The 14,341-nt window shown below is 46.6% G+C and overlaps 1 protein-coding gene across 2 annotated transcripts in view; it reads left to right on the top strand.

Annotated features, from left to right (window-relative positions):
- PSMG1 (proteasome assembly chaperone 1) overlaps positions 1-12,762 on the top strand; it is a 42,167-nt gene extending 29,405 nt beyond the window's left edge. The window contains exon 7 of one of the 2 annotated variants that reach the window (XM_075172758.1): positions 12,719-12,762. In XM_075172758.1, the coding sequence (XP_075028859.1) occupies positions 12,719-12,747 (29 nt within the window). In that variant the 3' untranslated portion in view covers positions 12,748-12,762. Of the gene's footprint in view, positions 1-11,417; positions 11,486-12,718 lie in introns of those variants that run through there. The other variant, XM_075172748.1, reaches the window with a different exon arrangement.
- Positions 12,763-14,341: the final 1,579 nt, after the last annotated feature.

Raw genomic sequence — 14,341 nt, 5'->3', positions numbered from 1 at the left:
GCAGGGCCACGGCCGTGCCAGCCCGCAGCAGCTGAGCACGGCCAGCCTGGAGCCAAGTCCCTCAGGCTGGCACAGGAGGGTGCCGGGGGGGCTCTACCTTGCAGCTACAGAGGACAGGGGAGGTGGCAGCCCCGGAGCAGGAGGAGGACGGGACGTGCTTTGCAGCGAGGTGCGGACTGATGCCATGTGACGGACAGGGGGACACGGGGAAGGAGGGGTAAGGAGCCCTGCAGCTGGGAGGGTTTGCGAGCGCTGCTGCATGGCGCTTGGGGTTTTAGCCCCAGCTCGAGGGCTGTGCACGGCGTTTTGCTGCCTCGGTGTTCCCAGCGAGCGTGGTGGGACCGGTCATGCGGACCAGTACTCATCTGTCATCAGCCCTTTCTGTGCTTTCGTGTACTTCCCTAGGAAATGGGCAACATTTCCAAAGGGTTTCGTCATTCAGATGAAATTCAGAAAAAGAAACAGAAAAAACACACGACAAGAAACTGGAGGAAGAAACCAGGAATGTTACATTGTTACCTTTTTTTATGAATATGAAGCATCAGCTATAAAATCACTGAAGTTGATGGATGGTTTTGCACCGTGCAGAATCACCGTCCCAAAATTCAGTATGTGCTTTCGACAGCGAAGGAGCATTTTGTATTTTACAGATAGATTTTGTCATTCAAGGATTTCAAAGGCCCTACGCTGAACCCAGGTGAGGGATTGAGCTATTTCTTTTCGTAATTGCCACTCTTCTCAGTTACGTAGTCATTTATTGGGCGTTAAAACTCCAGTCCTTATTCTCAATTCTTCTAAGGCCTGACCTTATCTTATGCTTCTGCAGAGACACAGAAGCAGCATAAAATTGTTCCCAACTCTGTCAAAATCAGACTCCAAAGGGGACGCCACATCTATGTGACAAGAACAAGGTTGTGCCCCTAACCCTCCTGCCTTTTAATCATTAATGGATCACTTTTTCAGAGGTTATTTTAGGAGACTCAGTATTTGGATATAGGATGGAAGAACAAAAGTCGCAATAAAAGCATAAATGCTCAGGGAGAGAAAATAACGTGTTGTAGACTGGTTGATTATTTGTCACATAAGTAATCTGTATTTAGAGAGTTACATAAAAAATATAGTTTCCATAGTGAAAAGTGAGAACACCCACCAGTGTTAGGCAGTTGGGAAAAAACAGTTTATATGCAAGCTAGAAGGAGAAACATAAAGAATACCCTTCAGCTTTCCTAACCGCTGTTTTACTTGGACCGCAAGGTACACTAAATGTTGCTGAGAAAACTTAAAACTTTCTCCAACGTGTTCAAGAATTCGGATCCACGTCTTTCATTGTCACTGGCTGAGTGCACATATTTACTTGTAGGGCACTTTTAATACAGTGTGATGGAGACATTAAGCTTGAGCCTGGTCTAGTATTCTGGAAATAACTCACCATTTGGGAGGAGAATAAAGGGTGTTAATCTCAGCTCCTTGGCTGAAATTCCTAGTAAAGTTTTTACTTCTTCATTCCCAAGAATAGGCGCAGTGTTCCTCAAGAAATAATTCATATTCAGAGTGTTACTCTGTATATAAAATTTCAGTGCACCAGTGCACAACTAATCCTTAGAAGGAAAAGTTGCCCTCAAAAATCTAGCCAACTCTGCAATATTTAATGTATATGGACTTGAATGATAGGCAAAATGTTGAAAGAATTAAGTTAAATGTATTTCGGGGGGGAAAAAACATTAGGAAAACTCTTGGGCAAATCTTTTACAGATGGTAGACAGCTTAATTGCTGTGGTAAACTTGTCTGACATTTTTGGAAAAATTTGGGTGCTACAGTAATCCATAGAACCCAATGGGCCCAGGTTTCAATGGCTTGAAACAAAGACGTGCACGTCTTCGTCTTAGCTGGATTGCTGAAGTTTCACCCAGGGTTTTGGGAGTGAGGTTTTTTCCTTCCTTTATTCTTTTCCATTTAACTCCTTTTAACCAATTTAAAAGCTGTACACGTATTATTTGGACGGGAAAGCAACAGAAGTGAATGAGGCTACAGTATTCCTCGGTACCAAATGTCTTCCTGGAAAGTTTTATGCTGTACACAGCTGGGCAAACTTTAGGGGAAAAAAATTTTTTTTTTCTTTTGCATGGAGCATTGTGCAGGACGCAACACTAATGGAGGAGCACAGCCTCTGGCTGTTGGTGGAAGTGTAAGGGCTCAGGTGTGATTTCTTGCTCCACACTCCCCAGCCCGGTGACCGAATTGGCATCCGATGCCGGCGCGTAACGTGGCTGCTTCTCCCGTGTCTCGCTGAACGGCTCCTTCTTCTGCAGTTCACGAGCACACACGTCACTCGCCCTTTTTTTGCAGATTACCACTGTATGTCTAAACTGAAGTGCCTGTGTTGAGGTAAATTGTAATATTTTCCTTACTTGCCAGTGAGCAGGTACGAAGAGAGAGACACAAATCAGTGTGATGCTCGGCTCTTATTCTTTCTGCTACATCTACTTTCTTTATCATCAAGCTACAGCTGAAAGAGAAACTCTTATCTTCTTCTGCAAAATCAGGCCATGCTTCCCTTTCTTGAGAAACTATTTCTTCTAGCACTCTCCCTTTATTTACACAAATAGCAAAATTTCGTGTCATTCCCATAATTGGAATGGGAATCAGAATAGAATAGAATTATTATTCAATTATACAATTCCCATGTCTCCCAGAGAATACAGCCGTTGTGAAAGCTCATCTGTCAGTGGGTACGGTGCTGGGATGCTCTCTGATGTCGTGTTTCGCATTACAAGTGTTGTGTTTCAGTGTGTGATATCTAATAGTATACTTGTTTTACACTGGATAATTTACGCACATAATATTTTGCATTTGCTGGAAACTTTGAGTGAGACTTGTACCAATTCAAGTTACTGGTGTGAAAGTGTTTGCAGGTTTAGAGGTAGAGGAGTCTATTTGTGTTCTGGTTTTATATCTTTTCAGATGCTTTCTGTGTAAGCATTAGCCGAGCTGACTTAATTGTTGCTCAATTCTTCTGGCTCTTAAAAAACCCAAAAAGCATACCTTATTTTTTGTTTCTCTCAAACGTGTTGTTTTTAAAGGCTGATAAAGTACTGCATATGCTGTTCCTCTGAGGGTGGGTCTGGGTCTGGTCTTTCTCCACTGCACATTTCTCTCCTTTAAGGACAATCTTCCTGGGAGATCCCCCAAAGGATAATATGATTTCAAGATGAAAATATACCTGGTGGGGAAGTGGGATCAGGATTATACAATAGTGTCACTCCTCAAAAATCATAGTATTTAAAAAAAATTTCCCTGAATATTTAGTTCACTGCCTGGGCTGACCCCCTAAGAGGTGGCGTTTCCAGGGTTTTCCTCTGCAAGGCGGGTGGCTGGCCCTGCTCGTTCGCAGGTCGGTGCCTCCACGGGCCGTTGGACCACAGGAGTTTTCAGCACCCGAGGCAGGCGCTGTGTCCCAGCAAGGGGGGACCGATGCTGGGGCACCCCAGGAAAGGGTCTGTACTACTTCGTGATGTCCTTAACGAGGCTTTGCAGAAGCCCCAGGGGTTACAGCTACAGCGAGGGGGCTGGACGGGCTGTGCGGGGTCACCGGGGAGGAGAGCGGGGTGGTGGAGAGAGGGCAGGGAGCCAGCTGGAGGTGTGCCGGGGGAAACCCCGTTATCTTGGGGGCAAGGCAGTGGGAAACCCCACCATGACGTGGGTTGAGGAGCTTTGGGAGTTTAGGCTGAGGAGGGGTAAGGGCTGCCTATGGGGGCCCTGCACTGGGGGTGTGTGCCCTGGGCTGGGAAGAGGTCAGCGCGGGCAGGATTTCCAGAGGAGACAGAGGTGGGTCACCTTCCCCACCAGCCCGGCAGAAGCCCCATGTACATTGCAGTGCACGAGGGACTAAACTGCCAGAGGCAAGCTGGGGAAATGGGTCCCCCAACGCCGGCACTGGGGAGGGGCTCTTCCTCACCAGGTTTGACGATTGCCCTGGTGAAATCCCTCCAGGGTGCCGCTGCTTTGGTTGTGGTGGAGTCCAAGCTCTGCTGACATGCCTGTGACACCTTTCATTAAAAAGCAAAGCAAACAAACATGAAAAAAAAAGAGGAGGTTCAGGACAGGTGCTGCTACCAGTTGCTTTCTGGTGGAACTGGGAGGCGTTTTTCCCGTCTCTTCTCTTTACTTGTCTCTGCACACATACTGTGCCGCCAAAGGCGCTGGTTCGGGCTTCCCCGCACGCTGCGGGGTGCTGCGTGTTTTGGTTTCCCTGCAGAGTGTGGTGTGGTGCACCTGGAGGAGGCAGAGGGTGGTGTTTGGCATGTGCGGTGCAGCTCACAGGCTTCAGGAGCCGAGTTATTTTTTTCTCTATGAACAATCTCAAATAACCAGCACCTTTCTGGATGTGTTTTTTAAATATCTTAACAGCTTGCTGTTACATCTGCTAATGTGTTTTCAAATGCTCTTTGCAAGGCTGGCTGTCCCTGCTAATGAGCTACAGCTTCTGTGAGGAGAACGGCCCTGGGGATTTTGTGGTCCTGCGGGAAACAGGTGTTTCTGTTTGAAAATGCCTTTTCTTTTTGCATTTTTTCCCTAAATACAAAGCATAAGCTTCTGCGAAGCGGCTGACACAGCCATCTGAGCTCGGGCACCTGGAATATCCCACCTGTGACCCTACTCCTGCTGGAATTTTCCCACTGCCTTACCGGAGGGAGGTATCTGCCCTCCAGAAGAAGGGATTCCTGCCCGGATCTTCTGATTAACTATCACCCTATCCCTGTATGCCTGAAAAAGGCAGCAAGTGCAGGCTGTGTGAATGGAGTAAGTGTTTCTTCTAGTCCTCTTGCTTTTCTTCCGTCAGCATCTCTACCCAACGGTGGAGGAACTCTTCTGGTTGGCATTTCTCTCTCTTCCCTGCACGCTGAAAGACAGCGCTGCCGCTGAGCTGGTGGGTGGTGGGAGCACCGCACAGCCTGCCTAGAAAGGAAGGCCTGGGGAGAGTGGGATGGGAAGTGCAGATTATACCCATAAAAGGATGAGGAAAGTGCCTCTTTGGCCATCGGGGTGTGGGGGAACCGCTTGATGAGCAACTCTTTGACTCAGCTGGAGCCCTGCAGGAGTTCCTCAGAAGTGCGGCCATCCAACCCTCCTTCAGGACCGGCTGTGATAAAAACCCCACGGTTTCCCTGGCAACACTGGGTGAAACCCTCTAGTCGCTGCAGTAAAGGGGTGTTTTGGTAGTGTCTTGAACGGGACTGTGCTGTCGCAACGAAAGGCCGTTGTTTACTATCATGCCTCACATGAAAACCCCTCTCTAGTCAGTGGAGAGAGCCAGGAACTTCCAGAGAGTGATTAATCCCAGCTGTTTTAGACACTGACTTCAGGATGGGATGGTTCATCTGCTATGATTTGTTTATCTCTCTCCATTGAAGGCTCTGCCATCAAGATCTCCAGCTTACATGAGAAGAGATGAGATAGATTGGTTGCTTTATCCCACAAACGTGGGACCAGAAAGATCTCATTCCCTCTATGAGATGGTTTTATGTCTTCCTCTTTTATGTCAAGGTTGTAATTTGCTCAGTGGGACGTACAATGGAAAGGTTATTGTCTCCTCAAGGGAATCTGGTCCCATGTTTGTGGAATAAGTAACAAAATCTTAATAACTGTCTTTGTTCATCATTCTTCCTGAAAATAGAGACAGCAAGTACCTCCAGAAGGGTACATTTGGGCTTAAAATGGGTAACGAGTCCATTACAGAAACCTGGGAAGGGTGGGTTCCTTTTTTGTGCAGATTAGCAGAATTCACATAGATTTTTTTTTTTAAGGAGGTAAAGAATGCTGAAAAATTAAGGGAAATATGAAAGTAATTCTACCTGTTTTTAAAACGTTACTTTGTGATTTGAGAGAAAAAAAGGCAACATCTCCATTTTTCTTCCCTCTTATAACATGGAAGAAAATTGATCCAAGTGCTTGATAAGTGTTGTTTGAGAGTTTCAATACCCGAGACGTCACAGTTCTCCAGGATCATAACATTTCTTTCAGAGAAAGAGGGAAGAGCTGCACTGTGCAAGCCAGGTTCTCTTCTTGCAGTGCCCTCTGATCTTTTCTACTCACGGGCCGGCTGATGTAAACAGCCCGCTTTACTTCAGCGTTTCAGTTTGCACGGAGCACGTCTAAGTGCAACGCGCAGCGCCCAGGCAGAATTTGTCTGTAAAAGATGTCAGAAACCTGATGTCTTTGCGGCTGCTTTCAGAAAGGCAGTGCGGATCCTGGCCGAGGGTTGGCTGCTTAATGGCGGGGTGAGCGAAAGTTGAGACCTGACGGGTATTTAAAGGGGTGACGGAGCAGCGGGCTTGGCCTGGGCATCAGGAAGCCTCGGCCATCCCATGGTGGCAACCCTGGGGACATCAGTCCTCCCGTTGCTCACAGGGTGACGGCGGCAGTGGAGGGCACGAGGTCGGCTGTCCCGCAGCGGCACGGCACCGCGTCCTGCTCTGCTGCTTCTCTGCTGAGCCCGCTCCTGGTGTGGGTGATCGGGTGGAGGCAAAGGCGGGACGTCGCCCGACTCGGTGCCTAGCCTTCAGCAGCAGAGTTCTCCGACTGCGTTTGAACCCATGGCGAGCCGTGGGATTCCTCTTTGCTGTACTGCCATTCAGTAAAAAGGGATTTTTCTTCCTGTTTCAATGCTAGATGGCAGTAACACGGTGACAAGAGAGTCTCATAAGTAGAGGCAGATTTTCTTCCCCCCCATCTTTGAAAAATTGTAAGGGATGTTTAGTAAATTAATTAATTTTCTCATCTGGTGTTGTAGATGAGTAACGGCACTAAATAATAGATACATTTATCTGGTCTGTTGGTTTAACCTGCTGAGGAAGGTCTTTGCAGCAGGTGACACAGTGTATGTCATTCCTGCTCCCTGAGCGTGTTATAAAACCAGGTTTGCTTGAATCTTGAAAATACCGTATTTCAAACCTGACTGCTAAGCAGCTGCTGCTCAGGGCGACTGAAAGTATTCTCTGTCCGGAGACCTGCAAGCGTTTTGCAGAGGAAACCCATGCTCTGCTCCCTCTTTCCAGTGAGGAAGCGGGGGCGTGGGGGTAGGGGCGGCATCCCCGGAGCACAGCCTCGGAGCAGGCGCAGCGCTGCGCCCCGCTCTGCGAGTCGCTCGGCGCCAGCACCCCCCGCTTTAATAGCAACGTGACGAATAATCTGGTCATCCTAACAGTGCCGTAGGCATGGCGCAGGGACGCTGGTAAGGAGAAGTAATACCTTTCAGTAGGAAGAGGGACAATAGGAGAAAAGCCCAGAGGCTTTCCAGGCACGAGATCCTTTCCCCTTGTTTTTATTCTACCGTGTGCCTAACCTGTCCCATGGCATTTATGCCTGAAGCCTTTTGCAGGCTGTTGCTACCATATCTGTAGTTATGAAACAAACCCCAGGAACAGGATTCCTGTTCTGCCACCCACCCGGGCCAGGGCAAAGCGGGAGGCAGTGTCTGCTGGAAAGAGGCACTTTTAGCAGCACCTCAGAGGGAATCTGAATGCTAGCAGTGAGGAAGCAGTGAGGTTAGTTGTGCTAAAAACAAAAACAACTTACCCACATTTAACACCTTGTGGGAGAGATTTAATTCTTTACTTTTGTGTGTATGAGATGAATTTGATTTAATATTGAGTAGATTACGGAGGGGTGGAAACCAGCCCATAGTCTACTGTAATGTCCAAGTGGAAATATAACTACAGTGCGCTTAACTTACCAAGAGTGGTCAAAATAACATATCTCTGAATGCATTTCTGTTGCAGGGGCTCTTAAAAAAAACCAAAACCAAAACACCAAAGCAGAAGATGGTGGCAGAAGATTCAAGTTCTCTGTTGCTTTTTCATTTGATTCTATGTTCATTATGGTCTCTAGTCCACCTCACTCTGCTCTGCTGGCAAGTTGCAAGACGATAGCGTTTTATTCTGCTGTTTGCCTGTCTAGCAAAAGTTCCTTTCTTTTTAAATATGCTCTTCCTGAGGATACTTGACTACCGAAGTGAATAGGAGCTTTGTAAATGGAAGCACAATATGATTCAGCTCTCAAAGGTGTGGAAATTTCATCTTTAGATACTCGAAGGAATATGTTCTGAATTGTTTTTTCCTGTATGTACCCAAGTCGCATTTAGTTGACAGCTAACGTTTCTAGCCAGATAATGAGTGCATTTCTCAGAAATTGTACACGGAGGATTTCTTATGGGTTTTCTTCAGTCCCTTCCTATTTTTAGAGTTGCATGTAATTCACAGTACTTCTCTCTCCATTATAATAAGGCAGCAGGTGTTCAGTTAAACTAGATAATTGTCAAATGTTGTATTCCCCTTTTTTACAGGTAGGGCCGAGAGACAATTTTCTAGGGTTGATTTGGGAAAAAAAAAACCCAAACATCTGAGCATAGTGGAAGCTCCCTTTGAATAGGGATCAAATGTTAATTGATTCAATAGAAAAAATGCAACGTTTTCATGGAATCATGGAAAGATTTGGCTTGGAAGGGACCTCTGTCCGCACATCCCAGCATGGGTAACTGCAAAGCCAGGTTGCTCGAGCGTTTGTCCAGTTGAGTTTTGACACTGCAGGTTGGAGACTGCTGGAGGTTGCAGGGGAGTTTGTTACAGCCGTCCGAAACTAAAACAAGATGAAACGTCAGGTGCGTGACTGCTGTCCCTGGATGGGCGCTTTGTACGATGCAGAGCCTCCAGGCCCGAGGAGTGGCCTGACATGGGCAGCTGGACCCTTTCATGACCTTGTTAATCTCTTTTAATGCGGAGGTTTCAGGAGCTCTTTCTTTAACAACCCCGCGGTTTCACGTGGCTTCAAATGGGCAGAGTCATCGTACTTTGCTGTGCGTTCAGACCTAAGCTTCAGTACTCTATCAAATCGTTAAAATGCTATGAAACATGGGCTTTTTCTTTTTATACTCCACGGACAATAGAAAATGCTTTCAAGCAGGATTTCAGCAACCTTCTTGCTTTGACATTGAAAACATTCTTGCGCAGAGCAACAATCACGCAGAAATTGCTGTAATAAACTGTTCCGTTTATAGAAATGTAAACAGTATTTATGTGCTATTGGTAGTACTTTGGACAAAATCGATGTGTGGGCTTGTGTTTAAAAAAAATAACAGTGGAGGAAGAACACGACACAGAGAAAGAACAAGCTGTTGGCTAAAACTTTGCCTGTCGCAAATAAACCCATGTACTAATACTAATTTTAAATGATCTTGTGTTTGAGAGTTTGGAAGAGCTCCTGATTTTTGGCAACTTCTAATTACCTTTTTACTTTCTGAGAGTGATTTTGTTAAAGCATCTTATGCTGATCTCGTCAAAAACAGTGACTTTAAAAAGTAGTCCTTATCCACCACTTTTCTCCACGAAGTGATTAAGTTACAGTCTGTTTTTATCCTGGCTCAACAGCTGCCTATGCATAATGATTGATCAGAGTAAAACTATTAATTTTTTGCAAAGGTTACTGTGTCTTATGATAGCTTTTTCAGTTAAAGAACCATTTATTTTTCTCCTCTTTTTCTATCTGTCACATTTTTATTAGATTCTTCCTTTTCCTTCTGATTTCGTTCTCCTGGTTTGTGGGGACAGTGAGCTGTAGAAAGAAAACAGTGGAGGTTTACTTTTGAACAGACATTTTTATTGTCTTCTTAATGAAGCGGTTGATCTTTTAACAAATCTATGATAGACAAAAGTCCAAATGACTCTTAAGTATAGTTACTGGAGGACGTAATTGAGCTTGAGGTTTAATTTCCAGTCGTACCCCCCTTTCCCCATCTGTTCCTAGCTCTGCCCATCTCATTTTTTTGAGCAAAATGCTCAGTGCTGGTCTCTCTTGGCAAAAGGGAAATTCTGCTCTGCGAAGTTTGAGCAGAGCAGACACAGCTTATCCTTTCTGTTGTGTTGAAGAGGGCTTGATGAGAAGTTTTATGTGCGGGTATCACTTAGAAACCTTAGGCACAAATATCACTTTTGGCTTATCTTGTGAAGATCATCAAACATGTGGTCCAGCTGGAAGAAGATCTATTCAGAAACTTTTTAAAGTTTTGAGTGTGTAAATGTGGCAGGTTCTTTGGGGCTGCATGTGTCCTGTTGACTCACACTATACACAAGAAATTACAGCACGAGCTAAAACGCTGAGCAGGTCCTTGCCGTTCGGTGGGTTATAATAGAGGATGATGCAATGATCTGCCCAAAGGAGCTGGGGTCAGAGCCAGGGAGGAGACAGCTCCTGTGGTGTTGTGGTTGCCAGAGCGGATATTTAAGAAAAAGCCTGTGGTTTGGTCGAAGTGAGGTGCGAAGAAGCAACCTGTTCCTTAGTTTTCCTGAAGAGCCTAAAGAAGTAGCTGAACTGGAAGAAGGGGTTGCTCATCCTGTGGGTGAGAGCAGCAAGTCACAGCGTGAAACTCAGGCCCAAAGTTACGAGGAATAAGGAGGAGAGCTCTGACCGGAGGTGTGACACGTTATGAAGACGTGAGAGAAACCTTAGTAGAAGGAAATTTGTGCATTAAGTTAATTGCAATTTGAGCAAGTGCTTGAAGAGGCAAGTCACTGAAATAAAGTATCTTGTATATTTAGAGGAGGATAACGGCCCTGCCACAGTCCCACCTAGCCCACGAGTGGCAGCTGTAACCATCCATGTTAAATGACCTAAAGACCAACCCTGCATTAGGGAGAGGAGAAGAGTGGAAACCATGGTGTCTGTGTTCCTTAGGAAATACGCCTTTCTATCTGGGTAATTACCCCATCCAGCTTTTCAGTGGTCCCTTTCAAGTTAAGATCTCGTCTTCAGAAAAAGCTTGATTTCGTCCCTAACATTTCTGTGTATCTAAAGTCATGAAGGGCTTGTAGTGATAAATCTTTCTAAGGCCACCTGTGTACCAGCTAATTTTGCAGTGATTTGGGGGAGGGAAAAGTCAGGTCTTTCAGTTCTCCACAGTGATCCCAATCTGTTCTGTCCAGGCCATCTTTTTAGATCAAACTGACATGGTCTCTCAAGAGAAGAGTCGGAGAGGCCAGGAGACATTAGCGTTGAAAATCCAAAGGTGGTTGATCAAGCGATATTAGTAGTCCTAGCTGGTTTTGAGACCAGGGAGTCCACACAAAGATCCTTGTCCCTACAACACCTAATGGAGGACCTGACCTGAGCCTGCTTATAAACCATAGGATCACACATTTGAAATGAGGGAGAGGGAGGAGGGAGACACCTCTTACCAGGTGTGGAGGGAAGAGCTCTGTGCATGCATTAGGAAAGACAGCAAAGCCCTGTGGGCAGGTGAGTACCAAACTGCAGGGCCAGGGACAGTTGTGACATGGTCTCCTGATCTCAGTGGGTCAAGTATGAGATGTTGAGCCTGTTTCTTGTGACTGGAAGGCTTACAGCATGTGGTCATGGTTGCTTTCAGCACATCTTGCTTACCAGAGGATGGTACAATCATCTCATTGTTCATGGGCCTGAAGAGAACAGTTAGTCTTGTAACATGACAGGACGATGTGAAGAGACAGGACCAACTTCATGTTTAAAATTATTGAGTAACAACTGCAAAAGGTAACCCATCACTCCAGATCATAGGTCTGTAAAGAGAGCTTGTTATGGAGTGGCTAAGTACTTTGGAATACAGCCCATAGAAACTGTTGTTGAATTTGCACGCTTACCACCTCAGCAAGTTGAATCTTTCGGGTTTCTGAGGGCTTGCAAAGGTGTAGAAACAGGATTTTCTCATCTTGCAGTGGGTTCTTTTTGCGTTCTGGAAGTAAAACATGCACCTGGCATGCTTGACGTGTGAAAGTCTTCAGAATGATGGAGACAAATGTGGACAGCCAATTATAACTGCTGTCAAACTAGGGAGACAATAAGGTGCTGTGCTGATTTTCTGAGAACCTAATGAAGATACGGTTTGTCGATCTGAATTTATTTCATTTTAGGACTATGACATAAGCTTAAAAATTGCTGTGTTTCTGGATGTTAGCAATGGTATTACCAAAAATTATCCAGATTTGTGCCTGAAACACTGATTTGGCATGGTGGCTGCCTTTTCCAGCAAGGGGCTTGGGTTCCCAGGTTGGATTAGGCCTCAAAGTTCAATGAGTTTTTTAGTCTCATCTCCAGATCTCTCACCTGCAGGTTAGGATAGGAGCCTCCAGACAGAGCTGAGGGGTTGGTGCAGACAGGAGGATGCTTGCTGACTTCGGGGGCTTCAGGTGCTAATGCCCAAAGGGAGAAGGCGACATGAGACCGGATCAGGACCTGCTAGGTCTGTGTTTCACGGACCGACACTCCCCATCTCATGGTTGGCCCTGGGTGGTGGGTTCACAAGCATCATGGGGAGTGGGTAACCAGCCTTCGCACAAAGCCTTTGCAAGAGACATCTGTGGTAGGAAACAGCCAGGCTTGGACACCTCTGAGATGCTTTTGGGTGCTAGCGGTAAAACAGGGTGAGTACCGCTTTCACAGCCTGTACAGGGAGAGGAGCCTGCTACAGCCTTTGCTCTGACCTGCCACATAACACAGCCATTAAACTTCACCACAGCTCGGGTCTGGAGACTGTAAATGTTTTCCCCAAATACGATCTTTTTTCCCTACTTCTTCCTGCCCGACTGTTTGAGCAACCTGCCACTGTTCGTCAGCAGGCTCTAACGTAAGCCACTGTGGAAAAGAAGACGACGTGCCGCGGAGGTAAAGGAGACCTTTCTTTAAACCTTTTAGCACGCAGCCCCCTCTCCCTTGGGTGCTGACACGAGAGGAGGGCATGGACAAAGAGCTGAAAGCAAGCCAGAGCCATGGCGGCGGGTGTCGGGTGACCGCCCCGTCGGTGCTTGCTGCGTCGGAGGCATCGGCTGCTGTGGAAGCGCTGACTCCTTCTGAGTGAACTCCGTGAAAATGTAATAGCGGGTACTGTACGCGAACTTAAAACCTAATGTGTTATTCCTGGCTTTTATATACCTGGTTACCTGTGGATAAAGCTATATGATATTTATTATAGCAGGGCAGGACTGCTTTGTAATCTGAATATGCTGCATTCACACCAGTGACTTGAACAAAGTGTTTCTTCATTTCTCTAGCCATTAATGGTTTTCTCATAAGAAACCATGAAGTCAGTTTTGTTGTGTTTGTCAGCTGGGTTTTGACTGCGTGTATTTTGTTCCACAAAGGGGTTATTCAAAACCTCCCCTTCAGTCTTAATTAATTGCAGACGGGGTGGAAGGCGAGCCCGGTGGGGCTGGAGAGGTTCCCGTCTGGTTTCCATTTCGCCCGCGGGCCGCGTGTGGAAGCACGGCTGGCTCCCGGCGCTGGGACCTCGGCGCTCGGCACGCTCTTGCCAGCCTGCTGCGGCGAGGGGCGAGCGACAGTATTGACAGGCATTACTTATTTATTGATCGGCCTCCAGCCGGCAGCCCAGGGTGCTCATCGGGGGCGCCTGTAGGCAGAAAGTAGCTTTGTGCTGGCAAAAGAGGATGAAAACCCAAACAACCCCACCACCTCCAACCCTATCTCTTTCGGATAAAGGCCCCTGTGACTCTTTTGGAGACAAACTCCCTATTCACAGCACTTAAATCTTGTGGTGTTTAGCTGCGCTTTCTTTAGCTGTGCTCTCGGTCTGTTCCAGAATTTCTCTCTGCCATCTCCCAGTGCCAAGGTCTCCTACCAGGGAACCACTCAAAGCGAGGGGTTTCACAGCGGTCCCACCGCCTTCAAACACCGTCGTGTATTTTACCACAACTGTGAAAGTAAGACGTGAAACAGTAATGCTCCCTGTGAAAAAAAGACTGTCCTTGATAAATGTACGTAGTGTGTGAGTACCCTGGCTGGCTTGAACTCTTCAGAGCCTCTACCTATCCTTTTAATTTATGCATTTCATCTGCCTGCTGTAAATATACGCAAAGCCCAGAGAATACTTCTGTTTCCCCAGGAGAATATTTTTTATTGAGTTTGGCTGTGCAGAGCTCTCTTTTGCAGATGAGTTATGAAAAGCAGGAGGCTCCTCCAAATATTGCACAATGGCACGTCGGGATGAAAGGTGGACCCGCGGTCACGTTGCCCTCCAGGAAACCGCGTCTCGTTGCAAAGCATCAAAATTTTAAAAGTACTACAGAAATAAGCCCCTTCCAAAGAAGAGTTTTATGGAAATACCATCTCCCTTGGGCAGAAAGGGGGCCTCTTTGAATGAAGTTTGAGGCTTACATCTGCCTGCTAGGTAGTACCCGTGGGGAGAGTGGAGTACGGAGAGCCACACGCTGCAAAACAAGGAGGCGAGAAATCCTGCTCCCACCACACATGGCCCCTCATGGTTACACAAGAGCTTGTTGGGTGCCAGGGTGAGAAATGAGG

The sequence above is a fragment of the Calonectris borealis genome, chromosome 1, assembly GCF_964195595.1.
Source record: "Calonectris borealis chromosome 1, bCalBor7.hap1.2, whole genome shotgun sequence".
Taxonomy (NCBI): domain Eukaryota; kingdom Metazoa; phylum Chordata; class Aves; order Procellariiformes; family Procellariidae; genus Calonectris; species Calonectris borealis.
This window is presented reverse-complemented; position numbering and strand designations above follow the sequence as displayed.